The sequence below is a fragment of the Zootoca vivipara genome, chromosome 4 (assembly GCF_963506605.1).
Source record: "Zootoca vivipara chromosome 4, rZooViv1.1, whole genome shotgun sequence".
Taxonomy (NCBI): Eukaryota; Metazoa; Chordata; class Lepidosauria; order Squamata; family Lacertidae; genus Zootoca; species Zootoca vivipara.
In genome coordinates, this window is record NC_083279.1 from 100109644 (window position 1) to 100137163 (window position 27520).

The 27520-nt window shown below is 53.7% G+C and overlaps 1 protein-coding gene across 2 annotated transcripts; it reads right to left on the reverse strand.

Annotated features, from left to right (window-relative positions):
* RHOG (ras homolog family member G) lies at window positions 1-25805 on the reverse strand. 2 transcript variants are annotated; one of them, XM_060274170.1, is made up of 3 exons: window positions 25624-25805; window positions 5186-5851; window positions 1-5077 (listed from the first exon to the last, which is right to left on the reverse strand). In XM_060274170.1, the coding sequence occupies exon 2, from the start codon at window positions 5807-5809 to the stop codon at window positions 5234-5236; it is 576 nt and encodes a 191-aa protein (XP_060130153.1). In that variant the 5' UTR covers window positions 5810-5851; window positions 25624-25805; the 3' UTR covers window positions 1-5077; window positions 5186-5233. The 2 variants fall into 2 exon arrangements, with proteins under 2 accessions (XP_060130153.1, XP_034972324.1); XM_035116433.2 differs by having other exon boundaries at window positions 1-5851.
* Between the last annotated feature and the right edge of the window lie 1715 nt (window positions 25806-27520).

The following is a 27520-nucleotide window of genomic DNA, read 5'->3' on the forward strand; positions in this document are numbered from 1 at the left end:
GCCACTGTGAGCAGGATGCTGGACCAGATGGGCCTGTGGCTCTCTGCCTCTGTCCTTAGGAGCGCAGGTGCAGCTGGCTCCCGATCCCGGGATTAGCCCTCTGCCCCGCCACACCCCCTCTCCTTGGGGGCCTTGCCATTCCCGACAGCAATTTGTTAGTGAAATCCACGCCAGGAAGAGGAACAATGGCCTTTCTGTGGCAGGGGGAGAAAAGACTGGCGGCTGCTGCTGGCAGGACCCAGACCAAGCCAGACAAAAGCTTCATTAGCTTCCCCGTGGAGGTCGGAAGCCAAACAGCCCAAGATGATGGCCAACAAAGGCCACCAGCCCACCAATAGGTTTACCTAGGGGGCACTAAGGGGAAGGGGGGGCTGGCTATCAGACTAGATCCTGCATTGGACTGGGTGACCCTTCCAACTCTACTGTTCTGTTCTTTAATTCAACCAAATAGTTCTAATTTGATTTTGAATGAATGTGCATCCAGTGTTACTGTTCTGAATGTCGTTGTGCAATTATATTCATTGGTGGGTCGTTCAGACTGCGATTCTGCCCAATGCATTTCAGAGTATAGGGAGTGCTGGGGATGGGGATGACTCTAAATGGGAGCCGCTGATCCAGTTGGAGACCATGGAAAAGACAAGAGCTGGAGGGCCACGGGCTCACTGATTTGCAGAGTTGGCAGGGACCCCAAGGGTCATCTAGCCCAACCCCCTGCAAGGCAGGCATCACAGCTGAAGAACCTGCTGGGTGTGGCCACCCCATGGTTTATATCTGAGTTCCATCAAACTCAGACAACACAGACACATGATTAGACTAGAGTTGATGGTCCGAAACATCAGGGGGACACCTGGTTAGGAGAAGCAGGCCTAAAGCTCTGTTGAAACAAACGGCAGGGTGGGAAGTGGCTGGGCAGGAGGCCATCGCTGCAGGACCAGACTGCCTCTTTGGCCTGCGCAACTGGTGAGTTGGTGAGAGTTGTGGTCATGGGCAGCACCCAGTTGGGTGAGGCTGCCTTTGGAGCAGAGTGCCTGCTTTGGGTGCGGAAGGTCTCCGGGAGATGGGACCTGAGCCTCTGGAGGAGCAAAGGGTGGCGGGCAGGGCGAGGGGGACCCCCCCACACACACTTGGCTCCATCGAAGGCAGATGCTTCCAAGGAGCTTCGTCGTCCTTATTGCAACCCAGAGAACTTGCAGGCGTCCAGCGAAGCTGAACCTTGAGAAAACCAGGACAGATAGAAAGAAGTCCTTCACCACACAGTGCATTGTTAACTGTGGAACTCCCTCCCACAGGAGGCAGGGATGACCACTAATTTGGACGGCTTTTTAAAGAGGATTGTACAAATTCACGGAATGAGCTATCAATGGCTAGTAGCCGCAATAGCTTGGCTTCCACTGTGAGATGCTGGACTAGGTGGGCCATTGGCCTGAACCAGCAGTTGTGGCCTGATCCAGCTGTGCTCCGAGAGCGGCAGGGGCTTCCTGTGGCCTCTGGGTTATTGCTGAGGCCTCTGGCCCAGCCTGATCCATTTGGCGCCAGCCAGGCCCTCCCTCTCCGTTGCATTTTTAGCTGAGGGGAACTGAAAATGCAGCCTCAGCTCCTGCTTCACCTCCCTCAGCAGTTCCTGCTCTGCGCGGACACGGCAGAGGCCACAGCCCTTAAGAAGCCTCTCCTCCTGCACACCCAACGATGCAGAGCCCAGGTCCACCTGCAGCCGGGCTACTTTCGACTTGGAAGACCAAGTCTCGGGGCCACATGGTGCCTGTGGGCTCACCAGAGGCTGAGAGTGTCCCCCCTACTCAATTCTCACCTTAGGAGGTGGCCTTTGGCAAACTGGAACACCACCACCACCCCAGTTCCTGCATGGCCTGGCGAAAATAGACGGATAAACTTTTTCTCCCGCGTAACACTAGAACTCTTGGGCATCCCACAAAGCTGAAGGATTTGGGATTTTAAAAGTTGTTTTAATAGTTAAACTGTGTCCCTCCCTCCTTCCTGCAGGAAGCAGTGATGGGCATCCATCTGGATGGTTTTAAAAGAGGATTAGATGAATTCATGGAGGAGGGCAGGGCTAAAGGGGGTCCAAGAATAGAGAGGATGGGGGGGGGTGCAGCTGTATCTTTATTTATCTGGGGCTGACATGAGAATACACTCCGGATACTTTTGCACAATGTGATGTTAAAAGGAGGAAAGAAGGTCCGAAATGGGAAGGCCTCCTTCCTCCCCTTGCTGAAGGGAGACAAGGCAAGGAGGACCTCCTGGGTCATGTCATGGCCATCATCCTTCCTGTGTTGCCGGTGGGTTGGAGCTTGCGAGTCCAATCAGAGGAGGCAGGAAGCTTCACTGGCGTGTTGCACAAGGAGGCGTGACAACGCCAAAGGTTCTTCTTTCCACCGGAGGCAATTAAGAAAGCAAAATGGAGGCACGGGGGCTGGGCCTGGACTCTCCGCGGCACCAGAACTCGCCGTCTGCTGGAGCAATTCGGATCCTGAGACTCTCCAGTTCAAAACCGCTCCAGCAAGTTTCTAGTCCAGTGGGTCCCCCCGCCACACACAGATACACCAGGGCTCACTTAATTACCCCCCCTTCCTGTTGTAGTGACTGGCCATGCACTGCTTGATTTTTAATCGCAGTTTTGCGGACCTGCCATGGACCACCTGAACAAAACTCAATTGCTGCTGCTGGTGGTGGTTCATGGGGCGCAGTTCAAGGTCCTCTGGCTGTGCAGCTAAGCTGAGCAATGGGTGGGCAATGCTCAAGCCAGCGGGGGCTTCTCAGTAGGAGTCTCAGTAGATGGAACAAGCAGGTGGGGAACTTTGGAGGTTTGGTTTATCACAGCGTTCTTCCTAGCCTGTCTTTTTACTGTTAAGTGTACACACACACACACGGCTACTGACTGCAGAAAGATGAAAGGGGAGAGAATCCAACTCTAGCAGGCTGGAAAGGCAGGAGTTCCTTTTTTTCAGGAGGAAGTGCAGGGGGACGACGACACCACAGTCAGTCAGTTTGACCGGAGCCTCCCGGGCTGTAAACAGTGCATCTCAGGGAGAGGAACTGCCTGGATGAATGGGAAGTCTCTGCAAGCCTTTTGCAAGCCTGGTGCCCCTCCAGCTGCCCGGGACTCATTTATATTGATTTTATTATTTCATAAAATTCATGCATTGCTGGATTGTTAAAAAAGAAGAAGGAAAAAACCAAGACCCTCAAAACAATTTATAAAAAAAAATAAAATCCAAATAATAAAAGTATGCATCACGAAAATTAACTGCAACGAGGGCTGGGCGATATATCGATATAACTTCCAAAAGCCGTTTGAAATCTGTATCGTGATCATCGGTTCCATGGTTTTTTATCTGGCAATATATTGTGTATATGTATATATATATGTATGTATATTGTGTGTGTGCTTGCTATGCAAAAATCACAATGCAGGAAAAACCATGAAGCCAGCCAGCGCCTCTCCATAGCCCTATCCTTATTTCAGACATTGTGATATATCAGTATATCGCCACATATCACCCAGCCCTAACTGCAACGATCTGGAAGCTTTTGGAAAGTTAAAAGAGCGATAAGGCTAAAAACAGATTTTTAAAGCTCAAGTGGACTTTCTAAACATCCGGGCAGGATTGTCTGAACAGAAGAAATGTCTCTAGCAGGGACTGAGAAGAGCACAGCAAAGCTGCCTGGTGTCAATAGACAGGGATTTCCAAAGCGTAGAAGCTGCCACACTGAGAGATTTGAGTTCTCGCCAATGCGGAACAGGTATGACGCCAATTCTGCTGATCAAAGAGGTTGTGGTCATGCGATCTTGCAGGTAAACAGGCGCCAAGTTATTAAGGGCTTTATATTGTAATAGTAACACCTTGAACTCAGCCCAGAAGCAGATTGGCAGCCGGTGCAGATCTCTGAGCACAGGGGTTCTCACTCCCGTCAGCAATTGTGCTGCATGCAGCATTCTGCACTGACTGCGGCTCCCGGATCAGCAGCAAGGGAAGCCCCACGCAGAGGGCATGGCAGTAATTCATGGACTGGCTGGGGCTGACGGGAGTTGTAGTCCAAAGCCGCAGGAAGGCGCCAGGTTTGCAAAGGCTGGGCTCCAGGAAGCCCCTTAGGAAGTTGAAACAGGCACACGCACAAAACCCCAAGCGTCGGGCTCTGTAAACAGGTGTGTGTCCTGCATTTCACCGCAGGTTCCTTAAGGCAAGTAGGTACTTCAGGTGCAATTGGTGCAGCTGCCAGCTAGGGCTCGATTTGGAGAAAGGCAAGTGGGGAGATGGAGACAGGGAGATCAGCACACCCCCCCAGAAGCCCTGAGAACCATCGAGGTGCCCCCACCGGAGGAGAGGGAGGGAGGACTGCAAAGGAAGCTTCTCTGTTGACAGCTGCCAAGTCCCAAATTGTCATGGAGTAGTCGCAGGGGGTGGGGTGGGGGTCATCTCAGTGCTTAGAACTTCCCTGCCGAATCTCAGCTCTCTGTGTGGCTGTGGGCTCCCAAGAGTAAAGTTTTTGGGGGGTTGGATGAACCCCCCCCCCCGGGTCGCTGCGTCTGTCTGCCTTGCCATCGTCTCCTGGGGGCTGTCCTTTCTGGCAATAAGTTTCTGAGGTCCATCAGGTTCTCAAGAGCTTGAGCGGAGTGGTGGCTTGGAAGCCCCCCAAAAGGCTTTGCCCCAAAAGAAGAGGGGGAAATGAGGTCCCAGCAGCCAGAGACGGAAGTGGTGTTGGGGGGCCTGAGCCACCAAGGAAGCACTGTTGTCGTCCCAGGGAAACTGTGCAGGCCATTAGTGCAAACGCTGCAGTGTCACCTGTGGCCTCAGGTCCCTGCCTAATTCAAACGAGCTGAGCCACAGAATAATAGCATTGGAAGGGACCCCCCCCCCGAGGGCTGCTAGACCACCCCGCAGCTCAAGAATCCCTGGCAACCTCTGCTGAAAAGCCCCCGAGGAAGGCGAGCCCACCTCCTTCGCTGCCGAACGGCTCATGCCTTCCAGAGGTTGCGATCTCCCTTTCTAGTCATTTGAATCAGGGGATCTGGGCAGAAACAGTGGCGTTGGCTGGCAAAGACGGAAAGGAAAAGTCACATCTGGGGAAGAAAGAGGAGGAGGGGTGTGGATCCTTCGTTCAGGAGGGGCAACAGGATAAGGAGACCCTCTTCCCCCAGCCCCGAACGGCCAGCCACCCCGAGGCTCACCCGTTTGCGGCCCTGGCGGGCAGCGTCCGCGCTGGGCAGCGTCCGCCTTCACAAGAGCGCACAGGGTCTCTTGGCCTTGACGGGGGCCGGGTTGAGGACGGCGCGGACAGCCTCCGTGAAGACTTCCTTGATGCCCTCCTGGTTGAGGGCCGAGCACTCCATGTACTTGACGGCGTGGATCTGCCTGGAGAGGCTGACGCCCTGCTGGGTGGTGACGGGCACCTGGTTCTGCTCCTTCAGCTTCTTCACCGCCTCTGGGCTGGAGCGGAGGTCCTTCTTGGTGCCCACCAGCAGGATGGGAACGTCGGGGCAGTGGTGGCACACCTCCGGGTACCACTTGTGCTTGACGTTCTCGTAGGAGGGAGGGCTGGCGATGGAGAAGCAGATGATGAAGACGTTGGTCTGCGGGTAGGAGAGCGTCCTCAGGCGGTCGTACTCCTCCTGGCCGGCCGTGTCCCACAGGTTGAGGCTGATTGTCCGGCCATCCACCACGCTCTGGGCGCTGTAGTTGTCGAAGACGGTGGGGATGTACTCCTTGGGGAAGGCGTTGGTCGTGTAGCAGATGAGCAGGCAGGTCTTGCCCACCGCCCCATCCCCCACCACCACACACTTGATGCTCTGCATCGCAGCTGCCCTGACACCTCCTCTCCTCTAGCCTTCAGAAATCTGCAGGGGGAGAGACAGACGGAAGACACAGTCAGGGCAAGGAGGAGAAGCCCAAGAGGAAGAAGCTGCTTAGACTGAGGTCCCCCTCGCTCAGTATTGTCTACACGCCTCGCTCAGTATTGTCTACACACTTCGCTCAGTATTGTCTACACGCCTCGCTCAGTATTGTCTACACGCCTCGCTCAGTATTGTCTAAGATAAGATAAGATAAGATATCTTTATTGTCATTGTCCCCTTGCGGGAACAACGAAATTACTCGGTTGCTACATCCACTCAGATAAAGCATTCCGCATAATCCAAAATTACAAAAAGCTAATTAAAAACAGTAATTATACTACAAAATGACAAGTAAAATAAGATGACTTCAAAGTCCGGGCTTTCCATTTAAGGCCAAAATTTCTCTAGAGAAGAAACTGTTCCTGAGACGGCTCGTTCTTGCCTGCATTGTTCTATATCTCCGTCCTGATGGCAGGAGCTGAAAGAAATGGTGACCAGGGTGCGTTGGATCTCTTGATATATCTAGTGCTTTTCTATGGCACCTGGTGGTGTAAATTTGTTCTAAGGTGGTGAGTGAGCAGCCAATAATGCTCTCTGCTGTTTTAATAATTCTACACAGCCCTGCTCTGTCCTGGGAAGTACAGCTTCCGTACCACACACATAAACCGTACGTGAGCACGCTCTGTATGGCACAGTGATAGAAGGCAAGCAGCTTCTACACACTTCGCTCAGTATTGTCTACACGCCTCGCTCAGTATTGTCTACACGCCTCGCTCAGTATTGTCTACACGCCTCACTCAGTATTGTCTACACACCTCGCTCAGTATTGTCTACACACTTCGCTCAGTATTGTCGGGAACAAGCCAGCAGTAAATCACACTGTGCAAGTTGGTGTCAACTCTTTATTAGCAAGAACGCAAACTGCACAGACTGGGCAAAGCGTCAGGCTTAATGAGCGCAGCAGCTTATCCCCGGTAGGTCTTGCTCTTGCCCCACGAGTCAGTTACCGAGACTGAAAGTCCCCACCTCCCCACAACCATCTAAGTCCCTTCCTCTCCAGAACTTTTCCCAAGCAATCGGAGACTGTGCTTGCATGAAGCTCACTTCCCCTCTGCCCTTTTTCTGCCTCTTCTGATTCTGGGAGGCCAGTGGGGAGGGGAGCTTGTCCCAGCAGGAGAGGGAGACTCTTGCGGGTTGGCCACTGTGAGAACGAGATGCTGGACTAGGTGAGCCATTGGCCTGATCCAGCAGCAGGCTCTCCTTAGGCTCTTGCAACCCCCCCCCAAGCTGTCTCAGGGGTGAACACAACAGCCCCCCCCCCAACCAGTAGCTGTTCCACACAGAACTGCAAGCAAGCATTTCATGCCCTCCGTCTGTCGAGATCTGCATCTCTCTGAGACTGGGTTACTTGCTTTGATACAAGGAAAGGCATCAAAGGATTCATTTCAGCAATGCTTCTGAATCCCACTTGCTAGGCGGAGTTGCCCTGGTGCTCAAATCGTGCTTGCAAGTTTCCCACTGGGGCATACAGCCGTCCGCTGGGAGAACAGGATGGTGGAGTAGACAGGCACTGGCCTGATCCTGCGGGGCTGCTGTGTTGCTCTCACTGCCCCTGTGTGTGGAGGCTCCACTTTGGGGTCTGGCCAATGGGCATCTTTTCTCCTCGCCCATCCCAGACAGCCTTCTGCAGGCAGCAAAGCTAAGCTCCACCCCAGCCGCCTCCCGGAGTCAGTTTGCAAGGATGCCGGCGGGCGATGGAGGGCAAGAGGCAGAGGCGGGAAATGATTCAGAAGCAAATGCAGGGTCACGAGTCTCTAGTGAGGTCACAGGCAGTGACTAAGGTCTGGGCAGAAAACTCGAATTGTCGTTTGTTCAGATTCAGCAGTAAAGAGCGGGGTTTCGAGGGGAAAGTGCCGGGACAAAAAGAAAAAAAGAAAGATGCTCAGACACTGTGCTTTAAAGCATGGGCCTGTTTCTAGAACGTGTGGAGGACCCCTAAGCCTGTGCATTGTGCAAGGAGCGCAGGGAAGAAGGCCTTGGGGTGCTGCACTCGCGTGAAGTTAAATAAATGCGTGCTCTATTATTTGCATGTATGCCCCACCTTTGAGCAGCAGACAGGGCTCAACCACCTGGGAAGGGGGCCCATCTAGGAGAAGGAAAATTCTGGCCCTAAACGTCCACTGCCTTGTGGGATATCTCTGGGAGAAGAAAAGGCTCAGGGGTGAACCCCACACCAATCCAGAGCAGAGTCCCTAAGGCAGTTGAATGGCGCCTTGTACGCCTCCTTCTGGCAGCTCCTGGTGCCGAACGTCTGGCTCTGCTTTCCTTCGTGGGGGTCTTGTCTTCTGGGCAGCCCAGGACCTCCAGACCCACTGTCCAGGCTTGCACCCCAGATACGTCGCTTCAGTGCTGCCAGCACAGCAAAAACAACACCGGGGGGGGGGGGAGTTATGAGTTCCCAGTGTCTGCAGCCGCAGCAGGCGCTGTGATTCTCCTGCGGTTTGCCTTCACCCTCGGAGGCGCACTCCATTGTCTCTCGAGGTGGAAGGACGCCAACGAAGCCCAATGGGTGGTGTGCAAGGTTTTCTCTCTCTTCCCTCTCCCTCTTCCCCCAGTAAATAATCAAGTGAATGAATGAGATAATAAGTTCACCTCCTCTGCTAATATTCTGTGCTACAATTGGGCTGTTTTTGTGCAGTTGATTTCAGCTTCCGGGCTTCACACGAACAGCAGAATTGTCTCATCTCTCCCTGCTCTTAGATCCACACTGGCTTATTTTGGTTCCTTGTCCGCAATAAATATTTATGATGGTTCCTATTTCGATTTCTTGCCCTCCCTTCATCGTCAGGTCCCAGGGCGGGTTACAGCTGCCGAATATTCAGTACTAAAAAGAGCCTAGAGCAAATGGCACTCACGGGAAGAGGGCGGGCCTTATTCCTTCCTATATAGCAGGCATCCCCAAACTTTGGCCCTCCAGATATTTTAGACTACAATTCCCATCTTCCCAGGCCATTGGTCCTGTTAGCTAGAGATGATGGAAGTTGTAGGCCAAAACATCTCGAGGGCCGTAGTTTGGGGATGCCTGTTATATAACTACTTGCAGGGAAGGCAAGGGAAAACCCAGGAGGAAATCCCCTCTCAAGGTAGAGTCAGGAGTTCCTCGATAATTCCCCGTTCTTTCCTGCCCTTACCTTGGACAGTGGGGGGGGGTCAAGGCAAATACAGAACAATCCCCCCCAAACTCCACACACGCTCCCTTCACCCAGAGGGCACTCTGCATGTGCTCAGAGACCTCTGGCCTTTCCTCCCCACACTTTGACCTCCCAAGCAGCCTCCCCAATTAGAATTTTTTTTAAGAACACAAGGCAAACTCTGCTGGATGAAGCCAAGGGCCCACTTTCTGGTCCAGCATCCTGTTCTCACAGGGGCCAACCAGGGGCCCATTATGGGAAACCCGCAATCAGGATTGGACCCTTTCAACTCTACAATTCTATGTTTCCATGATTCGGGACAGATAGAAGAAAGCACTTCTTCAAAATGCAAAACCACACACTAAAAACCAAACGAACAAATTAAAAACAGACACCAATTAAGCATTGTGGCTGTGCTCTTAATTGCCTGCACAGGCCTGGCAGAATAGAAATGTTTTCAGCAAGTGTTTGGAAGTTGGCACACAATGCGACCACTGAATCTCCAGTGGCAGAGAGTTCCACAGGACTTGGACGGTGACACTAAAGGCTCGGTTTCTCATTGTTGTCAAACGAGCCTCACCATCTCGGGGAACGGCGAGAGATGCTTGTGCGGATTATCTCGGTGATCGAGCTGGGATGTCAGGGTTCAGGAGATCCCTGAGGTACCGTACCTATGGAGGCAAGTTACCCAGGGCTTTGTAAATTAACACAAGGACCTTGAGCCTGGATTGGCAGTAAGTGGGCAACCAGTGTGGCTGTTTCAACAATGGAGCCACATGTTTGCAACTAAAAGCTCCCGTCAGCCATCTGGCTGCAGCATTCTGCACCAGGGGGAGCTTCCAAACCGCCCCCAAGGGCAGCCCCACAAAGAGCATCTTACAGTAGTCCAGCCTCGAGGTTCCCAACACATGATGGACTGTTGCAATAAGTGCAGGCCCTACAGGAGCCTTCCTGGGGGGGGGGGCTCCTTGGATTTCAGTAAATATCTTGGGGGGCAATGGGAGTAAGTGCACTAATTCTCTCCCTAACACCCCAACTGCTGTCCCTATACAGCCGTGATGGCCAAACTTGGCCCTCCGGCTGTTTGGGGACTACAATTCCCATCATCCCTGACCACTGGTCCTGTTAGCTAAGGATGATGGGAGTTGAAGTCCCAAAACAGCTGGAGGGCCGTGTTTGGCCATCATTGCTATACAAGAGGCCCCAGAGGGCTCTCTCTCCCCCCCCCCACCTGACGACAGCCAGGAAAGCCGCTCTCTTGTCTAGCAGAGGCTGCAGCCGGAGGTTGTGGGGTTGGGTGGGGAGGAAGAGGCCTGATCCATAAATACACCCGGCAGCTCTCGGTATATTTAGCCCAGCTCTGGCCTCGGCTGTGTCCGGCTCCGACTGCCATTAATCTTAATTCCGCAAAGCGGGGAAAGCTGAGAGCTGAGCCGCAGGGTTGCCTAAAAGGTTTATTGACAGAGCCGAGAGGCAGGTCCTTGCTTCTGTGCTGGGGGGTGGCGGCTGAGGGGACAACCCACAGGAGCTGCCCCCTCAGGCTTCACTCTTCAGATAAGGGAAAGCTGGCAGGACTCCAGAGAAGCAGACACGGAGCAATGGATTCAAGCTGCAAGAAAGAAGATTCCACCTCAACATTAGGAAGAACTTCCTGACAGTAAGAGCTGTTCGGCAGTGGAATTTGCTGCCAAGAAGTGTGGTGGAGTCTCCTTCTTTGGAGGTCTTTAAGCAGAGGCTTGACAGGCATATGTCAAGAATGCTTTGATGGTGTTTCCTGCTCGGCAGGGGGTTGGACTGGATGGCCCTTGTGGTCTCTTCCAACTCTAGGATTCTATGATTCTATGGTTTTGACACAAGAGTTTTGACGCCCCCTGTCTCTCAAGAGCTGGAGACCACTCAGCGAAGCACATGACAACGTGAAGACGAGGCTGCTGGATCAGGCCAATGGCCCATCCAGTCCAGCACCCTGCCCTATGGGAAACCTGCAATCAGGATTCGAATCCAAGAGCCCTCTCCCCACCCTGAGGTTTCCAGCAGCTGGCATTCAGAAGCATCACTTCCTCCGGCTGTGGATGGCAGAGCAGAGCCATTGTGGCTAGGAGCCCTCGAGAGCCTTCGCTGTCCACCTCCTCCATGCCAAGCTTAATTGTATCATCTCCCCCCCCCCCTCAAATAATTGTTATTAAAAAATTAACAATAAGGACATCAAACATCCTATTTCCAGAACAGGAGCTGTGAAACACCAAAACTGGAATTTCTGCAGCAGCACCGTTCACAGTAACTAATTTGCTGTTAAGCCAACCTTGCCTTCAAAATCATACAGGAATGTGACAAACTAATCAAGGTACAAATAATATATACTAAATCACGACAGGCTTTAAAAAATGAAATTAAAAACCTTTTCCTGGTTCAGAGTTGGAGGACCCCCCCCCAAAAAAAAGTCTTTCTCCCTCTCTCCTAACACTAGAACTCGTGGGTGTCCCAGGAATTTGACCGTTGAGAGATTCAAGGTAGATCAAGGCAGGTATCTGTTCATGCGGCGCATTGTTAAACTGCGGAACTCCCTGCCACAGGAGGCAGTGATGGCCACCAACCTGGATGCCTTTAAAAGGGGATTAGAGAAATGTCAATCGCTGGAAACCTCCAGAGGGGAGAGGCCTTTGATGCTCAAATCCTGCTTGCAGGTCCCGGTTCCCCCCTCCCCAAGGCACCTGGTTAGCCACTGAGAAGAAAAGGATGCTGGAGATGGGCCCCTTTTGGGCCTGATCCAGCAGCTGGGCTCTATTTTATTCTTGCCAGTCTCTGTTCCAAAGCTGTGGGTCCCTCCCCCAGTGCCCCCTTTCAGGATCCCCGTCCAGGAAAAGCTCCCACGGTGGGGGTGGGGCTGCCTTTGATGCCAAGGGAAAGGAAATGTGGCTTGCAGAAATCTAAACAGGAAGTCAGCTAGGCAGAGACACGGCCCAAGACATTTTGATGCCAGAGGCAGGAAATCAAAGCGGGGGACCCCCCCTCCCCTATTGATTCACAGCGAGCTCCGCCCACCTGCTTAGGAAATCGTTGAGAGAAAGCCTGATCAAAGCGGACGGGGTCAATGCGAGGGCCAGGAGGCTCCATGGGCCTTGCACATGAGACTTTCTCCTTCATTCATTGGCCTAATCCTCTTTTAAAGCTATCTAGGTGGCCATTAAGGGACAAGGGTGGTGCTGTGGATTAAACCACACAGCCTAGGGCTTGCCGATCGGAAAGTCGGCGGTTCGAATCCCTGCGGCGGGGTGAGCTCCCGTTGCTCGGTTCCAGCTCCTGCCAACCTAGCAGTTCGAAAGCATGTCAAAGTGCAAGTAGATAAATAGGTACCGCTCCAGCGGGAAGGTAAACAGTGTTTCTGTGCACTGCTCTGGTTCGCCAGAAGCGGCTTAGTCATGCTGGCCCCATGACCTGGAAGCTGTACACCAGCTCCCTCGGCCTATAGAGCGAGATGAGCGCTGCAACCCCAGAGTCGTCCGCGACTGGACCTAGCGGTCAGGGGTCCATTTATTTAGGTGGCCATGGCTGCCTCCTGTGGCAGGGAGTTCCATAGGCTAGCTATGTGCTGAATGAAGGACTTCCTTTTTCAACTTCCATATTGACGTTCACTGGAGTTCTGATGCTATGAGAGAGGGGCACGGGCTTTTTTCCTGCCCACTTTCTCCTTGCCATGCCGAACTCTACAAACTTCTATCATGTATCCTCTTTTCTCTAAACATCCCCAAACGCAGCCATCTTTCTTCATAGGGGAGTTACCCTCTTGACCGTTCTGCTTGCCCCTTTCTGAACTTTTCCCAGCTCCCTTCTGGGGCGGGACACAGTATCCCAGACGCACCGCAAGATTTGAATAAAGTCTTCATGATATGGCCTGTTTTATTTTAAATCCCTTTCCTAATGATCTCTAGCATGGAATTTCCTCCAAAGCCCCAAACATAATGAATGCCAAGGGTGCCTTAGTGTTCCCCAAGAACGAAACCAGATCTGCACAGAGCCCATGCAACGCAAAAAATTATTTGGAGCAAGACCTGTGCACCAGAGGCTTTTCTATTACGAATTTTAGGTGCTGAAATTCCAAGGGAGCAGAAAAGAACTTTTTATAGCTGAGCGGATGCTATAGGTTCAGAGATGGAAAGAAGATAAAGTTCCTAGCAGAGAAGAATGGCAAATGAAGCTTTTGGACTAGGTCAGGGGTCGGCAAGGAAAGATTGAGGGCACTAGGAGAAGGGGACGACAGAGGACGAGATGGTTGGACAGTGTTCTCGAAGCTACGAACATGAGTCTGACCAAACTGTGGGAGGCAGTGGAAGACAGGAGTGCCTGGCGTGCTCTGGTCCATGGGGTCACGAAGAGTCAGACACGACTAAACGACTAAGCAACAACAACCTTGCCTGGGCTGGTTCATTCCAGCAGAGATCCCTCCATGGGCTGGATCACACCCGCAATTTCCGGCATCTGCGCAGACGCGATTTCCAGTGCCGCACAAGCGAGTTCCCATGCCGCACTGTGCCGGTTTAGCACAGAGCGCGGGGACTTGCCGAGCGGGTGGCTCAGTTCGGCTTGGGGGCCGGTTAAACGACCCCCGTGGGACGCTTGTGGCCCACAGGCCTTAGGTTGCCGACTATTTAAAAAGGGAGATTTGTAGGAATGGAAGGCCCTAGCCCAGGCCCTGGCAATGCAGAAATCACATTGCACGGAGGGTCTGCGCTGAAGCAGAAAAGTGGAAACCGGGGGGGGGGGGCTTCCTGAGACATTGCAGGGCATTTTGGCCTGGCACCAGCAGGCAGAGAGAGAAGTTTTCCCTTAGTTCTGGCTTCTGGGAATTGCTTTAGACTCAAGGCTGGACTGAATGACCTTTGGGGTTCCCTTCCAACTGTCTGGCAACTTGCTTTGCTCCCTCCCTCCCCTCTCACTTTGAGGAGGGAAGGGAGGTACAGCTCAGCAGGGGAGTGCAGGCCCTGCAGGGGGTCTCAGAGAACCACAGAATTGCAAGGGACCCCAACAGTCATCTTGGGCAACCCCTCCACTCAACAGGCTCCGCAGGCAGGCGCAGCTGCTGCTGCCAGCCAGAGTACACCAGCCCAGCCGGGAAGGGCTGATGACAGCTTGGGGGGCACCCCCCTCCCCACAGCAAGTGTCCTTGCATGCCGGTTAGATGTGTCCGCCCTCCTGCCAAGAGGGAAGCGGCCCTGCCAACTGCCATAGCCGCATCTGCTTTCCGGCCCTGCCAACTTCCTGTCCAACACCCCCCCCCAAAAAAAATCCTCCCATCCTGGGAGGGCACTGGAGGTGTAAATACTAGAAGACTATCCCTGGTTCAAATGTGTTTCCCATTTGTAAGAGCTCAATCTTTCAGTGTGGTGGACCCTCCCCTCTGGAACTCCCTGCCTCTTGACATCAGGCTGGCTCTGTCCCTTTTCAGCGCCTGCTAAAAACTATTTCCCTTAGACAAGCCCACCCAGAATGTTTAGAATGCTAAGGTGTTTTTAGTTTATTGCTGGTTTTTAACTTTTTTTCTCACGGTCTTCATAGTTTTAACAGCTGATCATCTCAGCGTTTCGTTCTTTTGATAAACCACATCGAGGTTTTGTACAACCAAGCGATCTACAGTGGTACCTCTACTTACGAATTTAATGCGTTCCGAATGCACATTCGTAAGTCAAAAAAAATTGTAAGTCGAATCCCATAGGAATGCATTGTGAGAAAAAATTCGTAAGTAGAAGCAACCCTATCTAAAAATTCGTAAGTAGAAAAAATCTAAACCGCATCCAAGATGGCGGACGAAGCTCCATTCGTAAGTAGAAATATTCGTTAGTAGAGTTATTCGTAAGTAGAGGTACCACTGTATATAAATTTTATATATCAAACTAAACAGCTTAAATTGTATTTTGAATAAGTGTGCAATGAATTGCTACTGTTTTGAACATTATTACGCTCTTATCTTCCTTAGTGGGTCATGCAAACCGCTATTCGGGGGGGGTGCACTGGGGATGAGTTTATGAAACTCAGGGGGGTGGCCCCTAAAAGTTAGGGAACTGCTGATCTAGAGGGTTCAGGTGATGTTTTGCTCACCGGAAGCTAAGTTCCGAAAAGGGAAGCAGGACCCCAGTTCCTCTGCCGTTTCTGGGAAGTGGCCTCTGCGGCAGCAGAACCAAACTCGCTTTTTTTGGGAGGGGGGTGTTGTATTTTGTTTACCCCTCTCGTGTCTGTTCTCAGGGTCCTTCCCATTTCCCCAGCCTCAGCTGCCCCTCCTGTGGAGGGAGATTGCATAAGGCAAGCACCCTGGGGCTTGGCAGGCTGGGGGGGAGCAGTTCCTGGGAGCCCCCTCCAGAGAGTATGGCCTCACTGCCACCCACTGCATGTTTTGCAACGGTCTCCACACACCTCGGCCGGCTGCAACCGCAGGACTGTTTGTTCATTTGAATGTTCACGTGCAGGGAAAAGGAGCGAGAGAGAAAAAGAAGCACAACCGATTTAAAAACCATTGGAATACTGCTGAAGAGAGATGGGTTAGTGACATCCCAGGCACTGCCCAATCAGTGTTGGAAACTGAGATATGAAGGCCAGGAGCACCTTCAACCTAGGTTATGGGCGCAACAACGGAATCTCTAGGCGTGCTTTTTTATAACAAGAATACAAAGCTGAAAATGAATGAACTGCAACTAAAACAGAATCATAGAATCATAGAGTTGGAAGAGACCACAAGGGTCATCCAGTCCAACCCCCTGCCAAGCAGGAAACACCATCAAAGCATTCTTGACATATGGCTGTCAAGCCTCTGCTTAAAGACCTCCAAAGAAGGAGACTCCACCACACTCCTTGGCAGCAAGTTCCACTGTCAAACAGCTCTTACTGTCAGGAAGTTCTTCCTAATGAACCCATGAATCACAGAACTGTAGAGTTGGAAGGGACCCCCAAGGATCACCTGGCCCAACCCCCTGCAATGCAGGAATCCTTTGTCCAACGTGGGGCTCAAACCCCTGACCCTGAGATGAAGAGCCAGGTGATGCTCTGTCAATCACACCCGCAGCCTGTTTGCGGTCAACTCCGAGGTGGGTGGGGGGGTTCAATTATTCCTTTCTTCCTGACTCTGTTTCTCCGCTGATGTTACAATTAGACAAATCCATCCATTTGCATGTAGCAGCTGCTTTTGCATGCCAGACGAACCGCCCTGAGATGGGAGACGAACCGCCCTGAGAGACGGGGATGGAGGAATTAAAGGCGGAATTAACAAGGGAGGCAAAGTGGAGGTTGCAGTGGGGAGAGTCTCTCTCCTCCGTAGAAAAGGATTTTGGCCCAGGGACTCAAAAGGTATCCCCTTTGGCTTTCTCTCCTGGTTGCCGGGGAACTCTGTGGGGCTCAGAAGCTTGCGGTTTCTCCGGAAGAGGAAGACGGTTCCCTCGCACGGACTGCTTTGCACATCTTTGCATCCCACCCCTGTCATGAACAAAGGGTGATTGATCTGGATGTTGGGCAAAAGGCCAAGGAAGGCAGCCAGGAAAGAGAACGCGCAATGCAAATACTTGGCAAGGATCTTAGCAAGGGGGGGGGGGTGGAATTTGGCTAAGCCAGGGTTTTAACATGAAGCCAACCAGTTTGCACTTCCCAAAAGGTATGAATATGACAACTGAAACACAGCCGTCCTTTGAAATTCCCTCTCCTCCAAGTTTTGCAATGCAGTCCTCCAATCAAGAAGACGTGTACAAAATTCAAGTAACAATAAAAACAATGTACAGAAACGGATTAATATTCGTAGAAAATGCTTGCGAGAAGGGACCGCAGGGTCTTCCTCAGCTCAGCAGACCAACCAGCGGCTTTTTTGGCCTCTCCTCCCTTTGAAATCTTTTCATTCCAGTTTTCCCTAACAAGAACTCTGCAACTGAGAATTGGTGCCCAAGTTTGTGTTTTCCTCCTCCCTCCCAACCCCTTTTCCTTTTGTGTCATGTCTTTCAAACTGCTCCATCTGGCACAGGAAAAGAGATTCTGAACAGAACTAGATGGAGGAGCCTTTTAAAGAAAAGAAAGAAACTTTTTTTTAATCTTTCCTTTCCAGGGAGGAAAAGTCTTTTCCTAATGCCACCGATGGATTCCACTGCTTTCCCGCATAGCAATTCTCGTTTTGCATGGGCCTCGCTGTTGTCTTAATTTCACATGGCTTAGGCACCTCAAGGGGGATGCGAGAAAGTTCAACAACAAAAGCGGGGGACAGGAAACAGGAAGCCGACACCCAAAGGAGCCAGCTTGCGTCAGGGCGAAAGAGAATAGGGCCACAGGCAGAGAACATCCATTTGTCTAAAAGAGGATTAGACGAACTCAAGGAGGGGGAAGAGGGCGATTTGTGGCTATTTGCCACAATGGCTCTGCTCAGCCTCCATGGTTGGAGGCAGCTACGCTTCTGAATACCCGTTGCTAGAAACCACAGGATCCTGCCAGCGATTTCCCCACGTTGGCACCTGCGAGAACAGGATGCTGGCCTAGATGAGCCACGGTCCTGATCCAACAGGCGCTTCTCATGCGCCGATGGAACCTCCAGGTCCGGAGGCAGTCTATCTTGACTCTGAGGTTCCCAGGGGTATTCGGCCACTGTGAGAACAGGATGCTGCGCCAGGTGGGGGGAGGCCTTCGGACGGATCCAGCAGAGCTCTAGCGAGGTTCTTGCCTACCTCGCTCAGCCCAGCTCTGCCTCTATCCTGAGCCGCCGACCCGAGGCTTTTTTGGGGGGAGAAAAGCAAGCTGTGGGTGACAGCGAAGGAGATTGTGGGCTGGGCAGGGGCCTCGTCTCCTGGGCACCCAGCCTCCCGTCCAGGAAGGAAAAGGGCCTCCTCATCTCTGACTCATCGGAAAGGGAAGGAGCCGAGGCCTCATCGGCTTCCCACCCTCCAACCAGCCAGCAAACCTCCCTCTTCTCTGCGGCTATCGCTGCCGGGCTGGGGTTTCCCAGCAAAGGGGGATTCTGCCCATTGCCCAACACACTGGGGGAGAGCTGGCGTCAGCAAGCACATCTTCAGAAGGTTGAGGGCATGGGATGAAGCCGAAGGATGGGAGGTTCAGGGTGGAGAAAAGAAAGGACTCCTGCGCATAGTTAAGCTGTGGAACTCCTTGCCACAGGATGCTGGATGTGACGGATGATTGGCCTGATCCAGCAGGCTTTCCCTAGTAATAATAATAATACTAATAATTTATTATTTATACCCCGCCCATCTGGCGGGGTTTCCCCAGCCACTCCGGGCGGCTTCCAACAGAAAAATACAATACAATAATGGATTAAACATTAAAAGCCTCCCTGAACAGGGCTGCCTTCAGATGTCTTCTAAAAGTCTGGTAGTTGTTTTTCTCTTTGACATTTGATGGGAGGACGTTCTTATGATTTCCCCGCCTTTAATGGGAGAAAGTGAATGGACTTGCATTTATTCCTAGATTGCAGGGGGTTGGACTAGATGACCCTCGGGGTCCCTTCCAACTCTACAATTCTATGATTCTATGACTTGGAATTGGGCTCTGCCAGAGATGCGTCAGTAAGTTCACAAAGGCTCAGCAGCTCAGGAGGCAGAACCCAGGAGGTATGCGCTCTAATATTAAGCCGAGTGGCCCAGCGACTGCCTGGGCTTCCCTTCCGGCTTCCGGGCAACCAGACGCACCCTTCGGATCGGCCGAGATCCTCCTACAACCCACAGCTTCTACTGCCCAGCCAGCTCACTAGCGGAACGAAGCAAGTGATTCCCACCAAGGAGGAGACACACACACACACACACACACTCACACACACACTGCAATTTTAGAAACCAAGAACAGAGAACCAGGTCAAGTGTGAAGCAGAAGCGCTTAATCCCTGTGCGAGGGCTCAAACACACGCAGAGCGCATGATGCGCAGAGAAGGCCAAGGGACAGGCGATAGTGGCTCAAGGCGCTACTAGGCACAGGGAGAGCATCTACCCATTTTACAGACAGCAGCTAGGAAGACCGAGAGGGCGCTCAAATGTACCGCGAGACACTCGTGGAACGACCGAGGGCAGAGACCCCTAGGAAGAGGTGGGAGCTGCCTCGGAGAGCGCTAGGGGCACAGGAATCGGGTTTAATTCAATTCAACAACCCTTTGAATTCCAAAGCAATCATTCGTTCAAGTCGGGTCTCCCGTTCAATGGGCATTTTGCATTTCTTTATTTTTATTTTTTATGACAGCACACTTTTCCTCCAAGGAGCTCAAGGTGGCGCGCACAGTTCTCACAACAACCCTGTGAGGCAGGTCAGGCTGAGTGACAGCGACCGGCCCCCAAAGGTCGCCCCGTGAACTTCATGGGCCGAGTGGGGATTCGAACCCTGGGCTCCCAGCACTCTAACCACTATGCCACGCTGGCTCCTACCCCACACGTGGTTTCCAGAACAATGTGGACCTAAACACTAGAGCAAGGGTTGGCCAACTTTAGGGGGGGAGGCGGGGTCTGGGGACGTAATACTTGCAAAGCAGGAGATGCACCCGCAACTCTGTGCACAGGTCAGCCATGCGCAGCCATGCGCGCTTGCTCCCGTCAGCAAATAGGTTTGGAAAGAGGGTTTTCTCCCCCTTTCTTTCTGGAAGATGCAAGTGAAACCTCCCTCTGGCCAACCGTTAAACTACCTTTCTTCAAGAGCCAAAGAAGCCCTTGTGGGCACCCATGGGTGCTGTGCTGGCAACAAGGACACTAAAAGAAAGCTAGCTGCCGATTACGACTGCAATCCCACTGTCAGTTCATGGGAGTGGGTGCCATGGTTCTCTATGGGGCTTGCTTCCGAGGAGACCTAGCTAGGGCTGTAAGGCAGAGCATTTGCGCTGTGGAGGAGGGCTCCCTCTCTGCTTTGCACCAAGCTCCAGCCACGGCCCCAATCCCACGCCAGGAGCATTCGCAAACAATTAGCTATCGCCAGCCTAGTCAGAGATGGTGGGTGTCCCCAGCAACTTCCTTTCTGGGTTCTACCATGAAGACTCGAGGAGGCCATTGGTCAAAAGAACATCGGAATAGGACCCCTGTGGGATCAGGCCAATGGCCCACCTAGCCCATCACCCGGGTCTCCCAGTGGCAAACCAGATGCCCCAGCGGGAAGCCCAAACGCAGCATCTGTGCGCAAGAATAACACCTTTGCCTCTTGCTGTTTCCATCAACTGGGATTCAGAAGCTGCCTCTAACTTGGAGGCAGAGCACAGCCATTCTGGCTAGACATCCCTCTCCTGCTCCATTCATTTATCTAATCCCCTTTGAAAGCCTCCCAAGTTGGCAGCCATCACTGCCTCCTGTGGCAGGGAGTTCCGTAGTTTAACCCTGTTCCAGATGAAGGAGGGATTTCTTTTCTCTGTCCTCATCCACCCAGAGCGGCTGGGCTTCATGTTCGATGTTCAAGATTCTAGGGATCGGGCCCTGTCAGGGTTTGAGCCCTGCTCCCATGAGAGATCTTTCCCAAGAAGCCTCCAAACAAGGACCCCAACAGAGGCCTCCGCAGCAGTCGGAAGCCGCCCTGTGGCGAGCCAAGGGCCTGCCCCTCCCCCACCTCGCAGGTTCCTGTTTCCCCTCCCCGGGGCTCTTTCGTCAGCCTCAAGCCACAGCCCTTCGCTTCCCCGTCTCCGGGAAGCTCCTCCTCACGAAGCCACTCCTGCCGCGAGCGCCTGGGCGAGGCTGAAATCCCAGCCAAACTGCCTGCCTCCTCTGCCCTCACGCAAACTGGACTGCCAACGTTCCGTTGTCCCCGAGTCTGGTGGGCAGCTCCCGAAGGTGGCACCTGGCAATGCCACTAACTGCTGGCGCCAGGGGCTTCAAGCACCACACAATATGGATAGTACCTCCGCCCTGAAAAGCTTGGCTATTCAACTCTAGGGTCTAATGGAGAGGGGATGAGTTTTGAGGACCTGAGAGAAGCTTGTGCCTGTCCTGTTTCGCCTTCCTAGGGAGATTCTTCACAGTCTCTGGGGCAGAGGGCTCTGATGCACAGATCCTGCTTCCCACGGGCCTCTGGTTGGCCCCTGTGAGAACAGGATGCTGGACCAGATGGGACCCTGGCCTGATCCAGCAGGCCTCTCCTTGTATTCTTACATTCTTGTGCTCAGGTCCTGCAAGCAGGTTTCTCAAGGGGCATTTCTCCCTCTCTCCCAACCCTGGAACTTGTCTGCTGAATGTCGGAAGATTGAGGCGCAATAAGAGAAAGGGCCCAGTGGCCCAGAGTTCTAGGACGACGAGAGGGAGGTTTTGCTGCAAAGATGTTCCCAAATGAAGCCCCTTTCCCCCCAGCCTAAGGGGTCATCCGGACTTCTGCTCGTCCAGCCACTTCCCCCCGGGGAAAGCCGCTCTGAGTTGGGAGCCAACTTCCATAGGGTTGAACACTTGCTCTGATTTAGTGCTCAAAGGCAGGTCCCCCAGGGATAAGTGAAAAATCACTTGGACCTGTGTTTTCTAGGTGCAGGACGATCGGAAGTGCGGGTGAGCCTCAAGCCTCTCACGGCCATGAAGCACTGGGACCGCCCCACCTGCCTGGGCTTTGCTTATTTCACCAAACCATCGAATTGTAGAGTTGGGAGGGGGACCCCACCCGGTCATCTAGTCCAGCCCCCTGCAATGCAGCGTGACCGAGGCCCAGCAAAGCCCAGAACCTGGTGTGTCTATAGGAGGTTGGACTACTTGACCCCTGGTGTCCCTTCCAACTGCACAATTCTGTGATTCTCCCTCTCCTACCTGGCAAGCAGGGCTTCGCTCAGCAGCTCAGAACCAAATAAACCCCTAACAGAAATCTGATTCTTCTTGCTACCCAGATATTTTTGCAAAGGAGGGTTTCCTGGCCACTCACATTCCGCACCTCCCTTCAATATGCAACGCTTAATACGAAACGTTTTGTGGCTTGCCTCCTCTATTCTGATTTTCCCGTATCCCTTTTTGGACAAAACGAGCTGGCTGCAGAATCCTAACTGTGCCGATCCAAAACCAATAAGGCAGGACGCTTCCTACCGAGTGAGCAGGGTCAGGATTGCAGCCGTAGAAAATTAGGTCCTTTCGGGGGCAGCAGCTAGAGAACCTGCCATTTGGAGGTGGCCGGCAAATGAAGCTGCGGAGAGCTGGCCCAGGTGCAATTCCATGAGCCACATGGTCAGGGAGGGACGGGGGACGGGGAGTCCCTCCTGCCCTCGGCGGCATCAGCTGCGCCCAAGAGCGGCCGACTTCCTTAACAACCAAACAAAAACACAGCTCCTCCAGGCAGGAGAGTCGTCTGATCGCAGCACATCTGGTTCCCATAAAAGCAGCCGGGACAACCCAAAAGGACCCTCGCATCACGGTGGAAAGAGGGGGTTGTTTTGGGGGCACACTTTTGTACTGGGGTGCCTCTGTCTGAGCTCCCAGGGAAGAGAAACCAGGGCAAAGAAAGCACTTATTCACACAGCACACGGTTGACCTCTGGAACTCCCTGCCACAGGGGGCAGCGGTGGTGGCCACCAACTTGGATGGCTTTAGAAGAGGATTAGGCAAATTCATGCAGGAGAAGCGGACTATTGATGGCTTCTGGCCAGGTTGGCTCTGCTCTAACTCCACGCCCTGCAAGAGCGATGCAAAAACCCGGTCGACACGCAGAGAAAGCCTCCACGTGCCGAGTTATCTTGGCTCGCGTCTCCTAAGGCAACCGGTGCCTGAGCTGAGCTGCGTCGTCGCCGGCGAGCTGCCCCGCAATAGCGAGATGTGCAAAACCGAAGCAGGCTCACTGCGTGCGGAATCGGGGATGTAGCGGAAGCCAGCACTGGGAAGTGTGAAACGTTCTGCCGGCCTCCAAAAAAGCGTGGCTGTAAAATCAGTTGGCCTGAAGGAGTCCGCAGTCCAGCAGTCCATTTATAGCTGGGGCTGAAAGGTGACGTTTTCCAGAGTGCCAGCGAAGTAGCCATGGGCAACCCAGCGAGGAGGTCTTAGGATCTTGGGGGGGATATGAGAAAGGGTCTCTTCTCAGGGCATTGTCAGATTCTGCAAGGCAGCAAGGGGTGGGTGGCCACCTGCCAGGGATGCTCTAGCTGCGATGCCTGCATTGCAGGGGGTGGGGCTAGATGACCCTTGGGGGTCCCCTTCCCACACTTATAGTTCTATGATTTTCTCGGAATGGATAAAACAGCTCAGAACTGTCTCCCCGGGGCAGAAGGAGGGGCTGGGGCTGAGGCACACTTTCCACAGCGGTGTCTCAACCAGGGGGGGGGGGGAGTACAGAAAAGGAACTTTGGATCATCGTCGATTGCACCCAGTTCCTCATTCAAAGTGGGGGGGAAGGGGGGACGTCAGAGGCACACGGCTGAATCAGCATCCCACAGGCTTGGGCAGCCTCTGCCAACCTGGCTCCCTCCGTCCCCCCCACCAGCCCCAACACCGTTCTGGCAGGGGCAGATGTCAATCACAACAGTCCAACCCAGGCCGCCTGGAGGGTCCTAGGATAGCAAAGGCTGACGCAGAGTACAAACGAAGTGAGTTAGTTCGCTTTTTTTAAAAAAAAAAGCAGACGGGAGCAGATTTCATGGAGGAGGAAAGATCTATCGCTGCACATGATAGCTAAATGGAGCCTCCATGCTCAGTGGCTCTCTACCTCTCCGGAACAGGACAAAGAACTGGGAACCAGAAGCGAAGAGGTAAAGTGGGCCCGCAGCAACCGAGGGCAGACATGAGGGTTCTGGGGTTTAATTTTCCCAGCCAAGCTGCGTTGCATTTTGCAGCACCGACAGGGTTGGGCTGGATGACCTCTGGGGAACCCTTTTCACACCATGACTCAAGGCTTCCTGCTGCTGCTGCCACCAGCAGCAGATCGAACTCTGTGACTCAAGAAAGTGCTTCCCAGCCGGGGTTTCCAAGCAGCTCACGTCACTCAGCTGGAAAGTCCCTCCCAGGCCAAGGGGCCCAAGCGCCCATTGAGAACATCTCCGTCTGAAGTTGGAGGGTGGCTGGAGAAACTGAGGAAAGGATGCCTTTGGGAGGCTCCAGGAGGTTTGGGGCATGAGACGATCACGCAGCAGCTCGGATCGAGGCCACCCCAAGGGATCCAGGCGAATCCAGCCAGTCTCAAGGCGTCAGTTCCTCTGCCCCTTCGGGACTCCCGTTCAGCCTCACACCCAGCCCAAATCTCTAGGCAAAGGACCATGGCTGCATGCTGGAACACCTGCCCTGCATGCAGAAGACCCCTTGGGTGTCCAGCTGATTTGGGACTACAATTCCCATCATCCCTGACCACTGGCCCTGCCAGCTAGGGATGATGGGAGTTGTAGTCCAAAAAACAACAACAGGGAAACCCTGGTTTAGAGCATCAGACCAGGGTAGTTGCAGGGATTCAATGAGGACCAGGACCTGGGAGAGACCAGGGTTCGAATCCCCACCAGGCCATGAAGCTCACTGGATGTTCCGTTGGGGGTCAGCCACTGACTCTCATAGAATCATAGAGTTGGAAGGGACCCCGAGGGTCATCTAGCCCAGGCATCCCCAAACTTCGGCCCTCCAGATGTTTTGGACTACAATTCCCATCATCCTTAACCACTGGTCCTGTTAGCTAGGGATCATGGGAGTTGTAGGCCAAAACATCTGGAGGGCCGCAGTTTGGGGATGCCTGATCTAGCCCAACCCCCTGTAATGCAGGAGTCTCAACAGCATCTTGCCCTAACCTACCTCACAGGGTTGTTGCAGGGATTAAATGCAAAGGGGGAGGGGGAGCCCTGTAAAGCCACCTTGAGCTTCCTGGAGAAAAGATGGGCTATAAATGCATAAATAAATGCAATAAATAAAAAGTCAATCGACTGCCCCGCACAGCAGCATCTCCTGGTGGGGCTGGCAGAGCCCCCCTGCCTGAACCCCTGGCCAGCTGCTTCCAGTCAGTGCAGACAGTACACAGGGAGCTCGAGGGAGCTATTCCCCCCCCCCAGCCCCGCCAATGTCCCCCAGAGACGTAGCTGAAGCTTCTCCTCCATTTGGCTCCGCCAAAACCCATTCAAAAAATGCCGGGGAGGACACGTGACACAAACAGACCCCCCGCCTCAGGACTGTACCATCTCAACGTGCAAAAAAGGGGGAAATCGCGGGTTTAAGAAACTCCCCCTGCCTTAGAAGCCGCGACTTAATGTCCCTGAATTTACCTGCCCAGCTGCTCCGAAAACACACGTGTGCGCCCGTGCCCACGCGCGGGGCGCGGGGAAACTGTCCTAGCGCCGAAGGTCGTGTGAACGGGCGGAAAGACGGAGTTGGGAGCCAAGTTGGGAAACTTGGGCACGAGCTCAGCCGCCCCGTTATCAACCCCCAGATTTACTCGCGAGTCAGCCCCGGTTCCGGAGCCAGAGGGCGGCTGGCTGGCGGAGCAGGCGGGGCCCCTCCCGGAGCCCCAGGATCGGGAAGGAGGGGGTGAACTCAGCCCATCCCGGCGCGCCCAGAAGCAGAGCGCACTCTGCCCATGCCCCGGGGCGTCCTGCCCTGGGCATCGCAGCGCCTAAGGGAGGGAGAAGGCGCCTGGGCCCCGCGGGGTGCGCCTCTTCCTGGGCGCGCCTTGCGCAAAGGGAGCGTTGCGCGCGGGGTTCGCCCCGTCGGGGAGCCGGACACCCACCTGGGCTCATGGCGCTCGGCCGGCCGGGCGGCGCCGTCGCTGCTGCTGTTGCTGCTGCTGCTGCTGCTCGTCGCCTCGGAGGAAGTGAGCGCGGCCGGAGGAAGTGTGCGAGGAAGGGGAAGGAGCAGAGGCTCGCTCGCTCGCCGCCGGGGAAGGGGCTCGGCAAGCCGGGCGGCGGCGGCGGCGCGCCACACCCCTCGACGGCGCCCGGGCGGACCTGCCTCTCCCGGGGCGGGCGGGGCACAGCAGCAGCCAAGGCAGCAGCAGCAGCTGGACAGGGACCGGGACCGCCTCGGCCTCGCCCGCCCCGTCCTCAACTGCGCCGGAGAGGCCCGGGGGCAGCCGCGACGGATCCTGAACCCGGACCGCCCCCGCGGGTGGCCGGCAAGCAAGCAAGCAAGCAGGCCCCTGCCCCGAGGAGCTTGCCCAGGCTTGCCTTCCGCCACAGGGTCGTGGCGTTGGCCCCGGGGTCATTTAGTCCAACCCCCTACAAGGCAAGGATCGCAGCTGAAGAACCATGGGATTTTAGAGCTGGGCGGCATCTCCAAGGGTCATCTAGTCCAACCCCCTGCAATGCAGAAATCTCAACTAGGTCATACATGGCCAGTGGCCATCCCACCTCTGCTGAAAAACCTCCCACGTCCGTTCCACGGCTCTCACTATCAGAAAGCGCTTCCAATAGCTTGGTTGCTGCGATCTCCTTTCCAAAACAATCCCATCTGTTGAAACAAAACCCCACCTCACGCCCCCTTCCAGCAGGGGGGGCAGAAGGATGAGGGCAATGACCTTGCCCGTGTTTGGAATTTGGGGCAGGACTGCCTCTGGATGTGGAGGTTCCATTAAGCTGGCTGGGCTAATTCCAACTGGCCAGCCTTTTGCCCTTCGGTCCGTTTCCTAGCTTCCAGCAATGCCAACTTGGACAGCCTTAAAAGACGACTGTACAAATCCATTAGCAAGAAAGTCACGGGTGGCTACCAGCCACGATGGCTCTGCCCTGCCTGCATAGTCAGAAATGGTTCCAAATGCCAGTTTCTGGAAACCATGGGAGGGGAGAGTTGATCCTCATCACTGGCTTCCCGCAGGTCAGCTACTGGGAGAACAGGATGCTGTGTGAGATGAGTCACTGGCTGATCCAGCAAGCTCTTCCCATTCTCTCATGTTCCCCTCTTCCAGCCATCAAACTGCCCAGGGCCTTGGCTACATCTTTTGTAGCAGCGATTTCCATACATACAGTATGAAAGGATGCTGGAGCCAAGAAGCTGTGCCAAGATCTGATGCATCTGTGATCTCAGACTTTGCAGGAGTCTGCTCTCTGCCAAGGATGTTCTAGCTCGGAGATCCTGTGAGTTTAAAAGAGGATTGGACAAATTCATGCAGGAGAGGGCTATCGATTGCTACTTGCCAGCATGACTGTGCTCTGCCCTGGCTGCTGCTATGCTCCTGAATACCAGTTGGTGGAAACCACGGGGGGGGGGGGGCTCTGGTGCTCGGATCCTGCTTGTTGGCTTCCCATAATAAGGGGCATCTGGCTGGCCACTGTGAGAAAATTGTAGCTACTTGATGTTGCCCACCTTGCCTGTAATCGGGTGCCACACCCCAAATAATGATAATAATAATAATAATAATAATAATTTATTATTTATACCCCGTCCATCTGGCTGGGTTTCCCCAGCTACTCTGGGCGGCTTCCAACAGAAGTATTAAAATACAATAAGCTATTAAACATTAAAAGCCTCTCTAAACAGGGCTGCCTTCAGATGTCCTCTAAAAGTCTGGTAGTTGTTTTTCTCTTTGACATCTGCTGAGAGGGCGTTCCACAGGGCGGGTGCAACTACCGAGAAGGCCCTCTGCCTGGTTCCCTGCAACTTGGCTTCTCGCAATGAGGGAACCGCCAGAA